Consider the following 11500-nt stretch of genomic DNA (forward strand, 5'->3'; position numbering starts at 1 on the left):
TATATTTATACTATTTGATCCTATAAGCATGCCTCTATAAGCTTTTTTTTTTCCCCCCAAGGAGAGCATGGGGTCCGTTTATTGGGGGGTCAGTCAAAGGGGGAGCTGGCTAGGGTGGGGTAGGGCAGCAGCTTGTCTGGCCCCCGAGAAACCCAACTTGAGTCCAGAGCCTCGACCACTTTGAAGCCAAAGTCTTCCTCCACCTTTATCTGCATGGGGGCCAGCTCCGGAGTCAGCGGGACTCCCGCCTGGCATCCTTCCCGTGGCACTCGCCGCCTCTTCCAACCGCTGGGCCCCTCACCAGGGGCCGGGCTGCTGGCTTCTGCAGGTGCTGGTGTCCTCCTGGGTGGGGACAGCCCCTCTTTCTCCGGAGGCTCGCTCTCAGCATTGCCTGGAGTGGGGTGTCTATGCCCTGGTTGCCCTCGTCCTCCAGTAAGATGGTGAACTGGCTGGCCCAGTAGTCGTCACCCTAGGAGTCCAGCACCCTCATGAGGAACCTCCGCTCCTGCTGGAGTCTCCGTGTTATCCTCTATATCTGATGGAGCCTGTTCAGGACCCGCTCGTTCACCTGCTCGATCTCCCTGCAGTGCCGACCCAGCGCTTGGTAAGTCCTTCGATTGAGTTCCTGTTGGCACCATGGCCACTGGCCTTGGGCTTCCTCCTCCTTTTCGTCTCTCTCCTGGAGGCTGGAGCTGCCCAGACCCCTAGACACAAACTCCACTTCGGTCTCAAGCTCGCTCTCCAGGATGTGACCACTGAACAGCGGAGGCAGCACCAGCTTCAAGCAGGGAGGTGCTGAGAACTCCTCAAAGCCCAAGGCTGTCATGGACCCCTCTCTCTGCTCTGGCTCCATTTCTCCCTGGCTCCCCGCAGAACTTCCAACCTTGCAACTTAAAGTGCAAAACGACTCGCCCTATCCGATTTCATGGTCAGGCACACAGGCCCCGGCAGCTAAGCCTCCTGGGAGTTGTAGTTCTCTATTTCCCCACTCGCTTTCCTCGCCCCACCCTCAATCCGAGTCCCTGCTGAAAGGCCCTGCTTGCTGGTCTAAAGCCACTGGCCAGGATCTGAGTCACCTCCATCTTTATTCCTGTCCCGACACCGCACAGTCTGACCATGGAGACTCTCCGCTTGGGAGGTCCCTGGGTCTCCTTCTGGGGCCTGGCTGCGTTGCCCCCGGGACTGGATTGTGTGCCCCAGCAGCGACACAGCCCTGGCCCCTGGGTCTCCTTCTGGGGCCTGGCTGTGTTGCCCCCGGGACCGGATTGTGTGCCCCAGCAGCGACACAGCCCTGGCCCCTGGGTCTCCTTCTGGGGCCTGGCTGTGTTGCCCCCGGGACCGGATTGTGTGCCCCAGCAGCGACACAGCCCTGGCCCCTGGGTCTCCTTCTGGGGCCTGGCTGTGTTGCCCCCGGGACCGGATTGTGTGCCCCAGCAGCGACACAGCCCTGGCCCCTGGGTCTCCTTCTGGGGCCTGGCTGTGTTGCCCCCGGGACCGGATTGTGTGCCCCAGCAGCGACACAGCCCTGGCCCTAATTTGCATATCACACTGATTAGCCAATGGGAAGGGTTGCGAAGTTACGGTTAATTACCATGTTTGTCTATTATTAGATTATATTAGATAGGATTGTTTTATTCTTTTAAGAACTTAAATCACAGGGTCTAATTACACTGAGACTTGCAGAAAAAATACTAGCTTGTTTAAAGAATGCTAGAAAGGGGGACTGAAAAATCCATTTATAACTGGAAGAGGTTATAGAAAAGCAACTCAGAACATTTATTGAGGATTATTATATTAGTTTTATTTAAAGATAAATCATATTACTTTTTAGGCGTGGTACATGAATATTGTATAATCTAATTTGTTTTATATCATTATGGCTTATTTCACCATAAAAAAATCTTCGTTAATTAATTATATGTCAACAATCTCACATTCGTTATCACATTTGGCCAACAGGTTCCAGGAAAAGGCTAATGTTTCAATTTTTATTTCTGCACTTTTTTTAGGAAGATGTCATACATTTTATTAGGCAATCTATTTAGAGTGATTTGTCTTAAGGAATATTATAGCAGGAGGTTCTTAATATTTGAAATAACTTAAAAATTTTAACTAAGTTAGAAAATGAAAATTACAGATTTAATAGGGAAGAAAAATTATGACAACCATTAACACTTTTGTTGTTTATCTTTTAATACTTATTTGGTACAAATGCAATCATCACTAGAAGAAAAAAATGAGATTTTGATGCATAATCTAATTTCTTAGTTTCAATATACCATGAATACTAATGTCAAAAAATATATTCATGAATTTTCATATTGTTTATAGAATATTTTATCATTATGGATATATCAAAAATATATAACCAACCTGCAGTTATTGGATAGTTGCAATTGTTTCATATTATTAGAAAAATGGTTTTATAAAAATTGTACCTGCACAATTCTTTGAATATTTCTCTAAACTAGATTTTTGGAAGTCAAATTGCTAGGTACAAATGCATGAGGATGTTTATGATTGTTGAGACAAATTGCCAATTTTTCTCATAAAATTACTCTACCAATATATACACAATTTGCAGGGCATGAACATGCCCGCTCTGCACCTTTGCTAACTCCACTGCTATTTCTTAAAGGCATGATAAAATGATTTTTATATCCACTAGACTGAGGTGTTGTCAAATATTAGCATAAATCAACATCCAAAGTAAATCTTAAAACCTAAAAGCCTGTTGAAATTATTAGTTTATAAATAAATTATTAAAAATAAAATCTGATACTTACGAACACAGTCACCTTCAATTTCGATTTCGTCAGGGCCGCATGGGTTTAATTTTGCATCAGAAATAGCTGCAAAAGGTTGAGTTTTTATATTTATCCAATTGAGCATAAAGATATAAATATATTTATATATAATATATATGAAATGACAAATCTTCAGAGAAGTATGTTTTAATACAGACTAAAACTTATTTGTTTTATTTTTTCATAATAAATTTTTTCTCTTTTCAGGATGAGATCAAATGGAGATAATTTGGGATTATATTTTAAAACAATTATAACTTTTATATCTTGTTTTCTAAATTTTAGTCTGCATTAAGTAATAAATTTTATTTATTTTATTATTTTATTTTATTTTAATCTTCACCCGAGGATATTTTTCTATTGATTTTAGAGAAAGTGGAAGAGAGAGGGAAAAACAGAGAGAAATATCAATGTTAGAAAAAAGCATCAATTGGTTGCCTCCTGAAGGCGCCCTGACCAGGGCCAGGGCCAAGGAGAAGCCTGCAACTGAGGTATGTGCCCTTGACTGAAATGGAACACAGGACCCTTTGGTCAGCAGACTGATGCTCTATCCACTGAGCCAAACCGGCCAGGGCTGGACGCTCTCTTCTTTTCCATTGGTCTATTTGTGTATCTTGATGCAAACGTAACACTCTGTAGATTCCTGTAACTTTAGAATAAGTCTCAATCAGATAGTGTAAATTATCCAACTTTTTTCTTGTCAAAGTAGTTTGGGGATTATGGCTACTTTCTATATCCATGTAAATTTTAGTATGAACTTGTCAATTCCCACACAAAAATCTTGCTGGTATATTGATTAGGACTGTTTTGGAACTATAAATCATTTTGAAGAGAATTGACATCTGAACATTGACTCTTTTTATTTCATGAACATGGTTCATTGCTCCATTATTTTAGGACTTCTATAATTTCTGTTAGCAGAATTTTATAATTTTAACTTTATAGTTCTTGTACATATTTTTCCATATTCATTGCTAAGTATTTCATATACAGGGTGTCCCAAAAACGTATATACACTTTAACAGATGATAGATTAATTGATGTTTCTTTCTTTTCAGATTTAACCCATTGGAAGTCATGATTATTCAAAGTTTGTATACATTTTTGGGGAGACACCCTGTGTTCAGTAATATTATTGACTAGAGGCCCGGTGCATGAAATTCGTGCGGGCGGTGGGGGGTTGTCCCTCAGCCCAACCTGCACCCTCTCCAATCTGGGACTCCTTGAGGGATGTCCGACTACCCGTTTAGGCCCAATCCCACGTCGGACATCCCTCTCCCAATCCAGGACTGCTGGCTCCCAACCGCTCATCTGCCTGCCAGCCTGATCACCCCCTAAGCACTCCCTGCCAGCCTGATCAATGCCTAACTGCTCCCCTGCCTGCCCGATTACCCCTAACTGCCCTCCCATGGCAGCCTGGTCACCCCTAACTGCCCTCCCCTGCAGGCCTGGTTGCCCCCAACTGCCCTTCCCTGATGGCCATCTTGTGTCCACATAGGGGTGGCAATCTTGTGTGTTGGAGTGATGGTCAATTTGCATATCGCCTCTTTATTTTATAGGATATTTACATGACATTTCTGATTGCTTATTGCTAGTATAAAGAATTATAAATGATTCTGTAGGTTGACCTTTTTCTTTCAGCATTGAATTTTTGAAATAGATGATTAAGTAATTTGCATTTATATTCTTAGGGATATTATTCCATACTTTTCTTTTCCTGAAATGCCTATATTTGGTTTTAGTTTCAGAATAATGCTAACTTGACAATGGTTTAGTAGTCGTTTCTCTTTATTTCTCTGAAAGAAGTGTATAAAAGTGGTATTATTTCCTTCTTAAATGTTTAACAGCAGTTCTCAACCTGTGGGTTGCGACCCCTTTGGGGGTCGAACAACCCTTTCACAGGGGTCGCCTAAGACCATCAGAAAACACATATATAATTACATATTGTTTTTGTGATTAATCACTATGCTTTAATTATGTTCAATTTGTAACAATGAAAATACATCCTGCATATGAGATATTTACATTATGATTCATAACAGTAGCAAAATTACAGTTATGAAGTAGCAACGAAAATAATTTTATGGTTGGGGGTCACTACAACATGAGGAACTGTATAAAAGGGTTGCGGCATTAGGAAGATTGAAAACCACTGGTTTAGAAGATTTCCCAAGCCATCTATGTAAGCTTGGTGGGGTGGTGGGGCTTTGTTGTTGTTGTTTGCTTTAGTTTTAGTCTTTTAGTGGGATAGATTTTAATTAGAAAAAGAATTTCTTTAATAGGTTATCTAATTATTTTTTTAGTGAGTTTTGCTTTCCTGTGTATTTCAAGAAATTTGTTCACTTTATTTAAATTGTCAAATGTATTGGCAATGTATAGTTTTTCACTATATTCTTTTTCATAGTAATTTCTGTAGAATCTGTAGTTGTATCTCTCTTTTATTCCTGATATTGATGTGTTTTTTTTCACTGATCAGTTTGGCTAAAATATTAATTTTATTGAATTTCTCCAAGAACCAACTTTTGATTTTCTTTAATTTTCTGTTTTGTGTATTCTGCTTCATTGGCTTTCACTCTGATCATTATTTCCTTTTGCTTACTCAGGGTCTTATTTGTGCTTCTTCTAGTTCCTTCATGTGTATAAGCTGAGTTTTTTTTTCTATTTATGACCTTTCTTATTTTCCAATATAGATGTTTGGTGGGTTTTCTTTAAATTAAATTAAAACTTTTGTGATATTCTAACTTTTTAAAATTGGGGTCGAGATGTGATCTATCTCGGTAAATGTTTCATGTGCACTTATAAAAAATATTGATGCTCTGTTTTTTGTAAAATTTTCTCTAAATGTCATGTAGATCATGTTGGCTGACAGTTTTTTTAGTCTCCTTTTTTGCTGTTTTTGTTTCTATATATTCAATTAATTATCAGATGGGTGTTGATCTCCAACATTAACTGTAGATTTGTCTAGTCTTTTCTATGTTTTGCTTCATGTATTTTGATTCTCTGTTATTAGGTACATAAGAATTTATAATTGTTATGTCCTGTTGTTGAATTGACCCTTTTATCATTAGAAAATGACCCTTGGTTTTCCAGGTTTGTCTGGGCAGTCTGTAGTTGGGCCTTATTTTTTTTTAAATCCAATCTGACTTTAAATTGGGTTGTTTATCCTCAAACTCTCAGTATTACTGCCCTATTCTCAGAAGAGGCTTTCTCTGGTGACACCTCATTATAAGTTTCATTTTTTTCTCACCTCAAGTATTCTCAATTATAGAAAAATTTAATCTTTTCATCCATACCATTAATTGCAATTTGTAATTGTATGAATATTCTTTGCCACAGTTTTGCTGTACCTGTGTTATTTGGGGTTTCCTAGTTTGAAAAGTCCAACAACCACAGGATGAAAATGTTCATAGGTGTTACTCATATAATTATTATTATTATTTGCAAGTGTTTGCCTAGTTTGATAACACTGGTTTATAACAGTACGTTCCAGCATTTTCAATCTTCTACATATGAATTTGCTCTTGATTAGACTGGGGTTGTGGCTTTTGAGGAAGAATATTGTTATCGTATGTTAACCTTTGTTATTGCTTGTTATATGTTAATCTTTGATGCTTCCATATCGACAAACATTTTTGAGTATTTTAAGATCTTGGCAAAGAATCCTAAACAAATCTGGCCAGTTTAAACTAGAAATTTAGCTTCACTGGAGCAATCATAGTGGATCAAATCTCTTGAGCATTGCATTAGCTCTATACAACCCATCTGGAGAATGGCATAAACACACTAGCATACACAGTGCCATGATTAGCAGTTCATGTGTATTACCCATGTATTCTTACCTTCTGCACAATATCCCATACACCCCTGAGTGGGTCGTAGTAAGTACACAAAAAATTGTCCACAGTTTCTTACAGACACTGGGATTTGGAAAAGGCAGCAGTCTTCAGTAGCGCTCAGCAAAAACTGCCACGTGGCACAAGCAGTCAGCTGCTTGAGCTCCCCCGGTGCAGGCATTGTTTCTGAGTCTCGCAGAGACAGCCAGATAGGAGCCTGTGTTCCACAGTGGTTCATCTTTTGCATCAGAGAAAACAAAAGTTGAAAATACAATTTATTTTTATACGTGGCAGATAAAGCAATTTTACATTTTCTTCTAAACAACCTTTAAAATATTAATTATCAATTATATTTTAAAAAATCAAATGACTTGTACCTGTAGTATAAAAGAAAAAGTAACTTTATGGAATAGTACACTTAAAGGTAGATTCCTCGTAATTAATATAATTTTATTCTACTGAAATACCTTTATTCCATTTGCTACATTTGTATTATGAACAAGAGAAATTCAGTGTCAGATAACCTAAGACAATATAAGTCAGTCTGAAGTCATCTTAACATATAGCACAAAGATGAACTGACATTGGAGATTTCTTGAAAAATTGCTGGAAATAGTATATGTAAGAAGTTAATGTACAGTTGAGGAGGCATCAAAAAATCAGGGGAGAAGGAAGGGATTGTTTGAAATCTAGTGAAAACAATTGGTTGGCAATTTGGAAAAAAATGAAGTTAGTGCCATACTTAAAGCTAGCTATCAAAACGAGTTTCAGATGGAAAATAAAATTAAATAGAAAACTAACCCAGGAAAAATATGAAACTATATGACTTGGGAAAAAATGACCGTGGACACTAAACATCTTTGCTTTTATAGTAGGTGAATTATAGTACCCACCTCATACTGCTGTGAAGTGTAAATTAAAAAATGTATATAGCACAACTTTCACACAGCGATGTCTCAATAATTGTTAATATAATTATTTTTCCATGCTTAAAAGCAAAGAAAAACTCATAAAGGAAAATTTTGATAGTTATATTAAATAATAATTTAATAAATATAAGACAAATGAGTTAAAGGGAAAATTACTTGTTAATAGCATTATATTTAGTCTGTTATATTATTTATTTATTATTACATTACTATATTTCTTATTTTATTTTAGCCATATAATATCCATTTAAAGATCCTAAAATCACAGATGGGAAAAATACACGAACATAATTTAAAGAATAAATACATATGTCTAATGAATACATGAGAATACTTAATACTAGAAAAATATTTTTATCTATTGCTACTGGAATTAAAAATTAGCATTATATTTTTAAAAAACAATTTAACTATGTATTTAAAAAACTCAAAAAGACTAAAATCAAACAATGATTTATATGCACATTTGCTAATTGCATAATTACTTATTATAGCAAAAGCCTGAAAGTACACACATATGATAATGGTTTAAATAAATATGGTGTACATATGACATATTATTTTCAAATGATATAATTTTAGTAATAGGAAAATGCAAATGCTGTAGCTGTAACTGGAAAATAATCATGTTAGGTAACTGAACATATAGCATGAACTTTACAAAACAATATAAATAAGAAGGAATAATAGCAAAATGTTAATGATAGAATATGTAGGTGGATTACCAATGAATGTTATTCTATTACCTGTCCTTTTTTTTTTTAAATTCTTACTTAAAGGCATGCAATATTTTATTTATTATTTTTTCCCTGTCCTTTATTTTCTGTTTTTTAATGCACATGAGTTACTTAAAACATTATAAATAGAAATTTATTTACACAGATTTTTATTATCTTGTAGACAAAAAGTAAATTCTATTTGTTCTCCAGCAGAATGGTCCAGGGACTAGGTTGCAGAGTGTATGAAAGAATGGAACAGGGAACACTTTTTTGTGGGGCACAGCTGATATCCAGGAAAAGAGCTAGTTCACCTTCACCTTTGTGTGAGGTTCTGGAATCAGTTATAGTTAATTTAAAATATAGAACCAAAAGAACACAAATACTTAAGGATGTAATGAATTTCCTCAAATTTTACTTTCAAATTCTGATTTATTTTTTAGTTTATTGCAGGTGAAATGTCACAAATGTGGCAAGCAAATAAACCAAAAGGAGAAAATAAGACAGCTACAATGTCACAACTTAAAATTTAAATATCTTTCCTGAGTTTTTCTCACATTAGTTACATGCTTAAAAGGGAAAATAATTCTTGTTTCTTCATAATTCACAAGATGTGAGTAACAATAAGGAGAATGAGCCTTCTATTTAAGACTGACAGGAACAGAAGCAGGTTTTGGGTTACTTGCGTTTAAGTACATGAGTACTGGACAGTGATGACTTGTGATCAAAACGTGGCTGGCTGACCTGCTAGCTGGGTGACTCTAGGAGTATTATGTCTAAGAATATATGTGTCCTGCACTGTATGATGCAAATAATAATGATCGACTGTATTCTAGAATTGCTGTAAAAATGATATAAGATGCTGTAGGTAAAATCACTTGGTGGACTGCATGAGCATAGCATAAACTATTACTATCTTCATTACATAATATAATAAGGAACATGGAACACTTCAGATTAATTCAATCTGGACACAAAATTAAAATAATTCAGCATAGGAAATAAATGGGTTGCAATAAGATTCAATCCTCCCATGAAAAAATATACATAAGAACAAGCACATACAGTTCTTAGTGAGTTGGAATACCTCGACACATTTGGTTGGCATCTCAGCAGATCTGTCAAAGATGACAAATCGATACCATCCAGCAGCAAGGGAATGGTCACATATCAGGTCTTGAGGGGCTGACTGCTGGAGGAGCGATGAGTCAAAATGGACACTTCTGTGAGGGCTCTGTAGAAACCGGTGTCCCCCGGGAGAGCACTCCTGAGCTAGGATGGAAAGATAAGTATCTTTATGTAAGTGTGCTCTTCGTTAAAATAGTTCAATTAATAGTTGACTATTGAAGTCCATTTTTTATTACTAAGCGCAGGAAAGGGTAGACAGGAACAGTTTTGAGGGAGGAACAAGAAAAGACCAGGGAGAAAGGGAGAGTTCTGTATTTTCTGAGCAGCAGGTGACCCGGAAGATACTTTTTCTCTCAAACCCACTAAGAACATAAACCTCCTCTTCCCAGCATAGAGGAGGCAGCAGAAACAGAATAATTTGAGAAATACAACTCTTCTTTGAGGCTCCTGATTCCCAAATAATAAGAAACACAGAAATTTTCCTTATTTGGATACTAGAGTACCTTGTTGACACTGTAGGTAGAAAATCTCTAAGCATTAAATATTATATTTGTTGAAGGAAAACAATATAATAAAAACAAAATCTATGAAATAGAAATTTGAAAGAAAAATTCAGTCATTATTAAAGTATTCACTGTGAAAAAAAAGATCTAACTGAATAAAACTCTCAAACATTTATTATATAACTTCATGCTATAGAAGTGTTCATAAAGCAAAATTAATTTCTGAACTTAAATTAATGAGCACAAAAAACTAGAGATATTAACTTGCAAATAAATCTCACAAGTATAGCTTATAAAAATTATTATAATTTTCTTCCTTTTTATTTTTATTGCTTGTAGTTATAACAATTAAACTGTATGAAAGGCACTGTTTTGCAAGATAAAATTTCTCCCTAAATAATTTTTTTAGTAAAATATTTTAGAAATGAGTCCAAAAGTTCCTCTTCTTTTTGTCTCTTGCTCCACCAGTTTTAAATTTCCCAAGAAAATTTTGGCCTCAAAGGCTCTTGTGGCTTTAGATATTTTATAAAGTGTGTGTGGATAGAAGTCAGGGGATATGCTGTATATGTAATTTTGAAATAGCTCTAAGATCTTGTCAATACCAGAATATTGCACCTGGTTAGAAACTAAGGAAAATGTTTAAACAGAGATTACTGGCGAGGTTTGTATGAATTATTGAAATATTTTCTCTGATCTCCTTGCAATAGAATTTTGTGTTGGGGGAAAAGTCAATACCTCCATCTTTATTTTGTGAAGTATTTCTCCTTCCTAAGTGCTTCTGTAGTTCCCACATGTCCTCTGATTTTGCAGTTTTGAAGAATTATTTTTCTAATGCAAAGTTAAAGATATGATGGATATAGGAATGACAGTATGACACCAATAACACTAAAAAATGCATAGTATTTAAACAGGAATTTATAGTTATTTTTATTTAATATTTAGGAAACTTCTTAATTTACATAATTAGGAATAGCTCATATTTTAAACTAGAGAGCCCGGTGCATGAATTTGTGCACTGGTGGGGTCCCTCGGCCTGGCCTGTGGGGATCAGGCTGAAACTGGCTCTCTGACATCCCCCGAGGGGTCCCAGATTGCGAGAGGGCACTGGCCAGGCTGAGGGACCCCACCTGTGCATGATTGGGGCTGGGAAGGGACCACAGGAGGGCTCCAGGGTGTGTCTGGCCTTGTCTCGCCCAGTCCCGATCGGCCGGACCCCAGCAGCAAGCTAACCTACCGGTCGGAGCATCTGCCCCTGGGTGGTCAGTGCGCATCATAGTGACTGGTCGAATGGTTGAACAGTTGGAGGGACAATTGGCATATTAGGCTTTTATATATATACTAGAGGCCCGGTGCACAAAAATTTGTGCACTGGCGGGGGGGGTCCCCTCAGCCCCACTTGTGCCCTCTCACAGTCTGGGACCCCTCGGGAGATAACGACCTGCTGGCTTAGGCCTGCTCCCGGTTGGCAGAGGGCAGGCCCAATCCCTAGGTGCCTGCCCCGCAGCCCCTGGTCAGGCTCAGAGCAGGGCCGATTGGGGAGTTGGGGCGCCTCCCCCTGTCATGCACAGAGCAGGGCGGATCAGG

The 11500-nt window shown here is 37.5% G+C and overlaps 1 protein-coding gene and 1 pseudogene across 1 annotated transcript in view; both read right to left on the minus strand.

Annotated features, from left to right (window-relative positions):
* Positions 1-11500, minus strand: part of VWDE (von Willebrand factor D and EGF domains) — a 49049-nt gene that overhangs the window by 33214 nt on the left and 4335 nt on the right. The window contains exons 2-4 of the mRNA XM_014532236.1: positions 9373-9557; positions 6647-6878; positions 2787-2852 (exon numbers count right to left, since the gene is read on the minus strand). Coding sequence (XP_014387722.1) covers positions 2787-2852; positions 6647-6878; positions 9373-9557 — 483 coding nt within the window. The remainder of the gene's footprint in view (positions 1-2786; positions 2853-6646; positions 6879-9372; positions 9558-11500) is intronic.
* Positions 57-876, minus strand: LOC102244014 (annotated as a pseudogene).

This window comes from Myotis brandtii, unplaced genomic scaffold (genome assembly GCF_000412655.1).
Source record: "Myotis brandtii unplaced genomic scaffold, ASM41265v1 scaffold863, whole genome shotgun sequence".
NCBI lineage: Eukaryota > Metazoa > Chordata > Mammalia > Chiroptera > Vespertilionidae > Myotis > Myotis brandtii.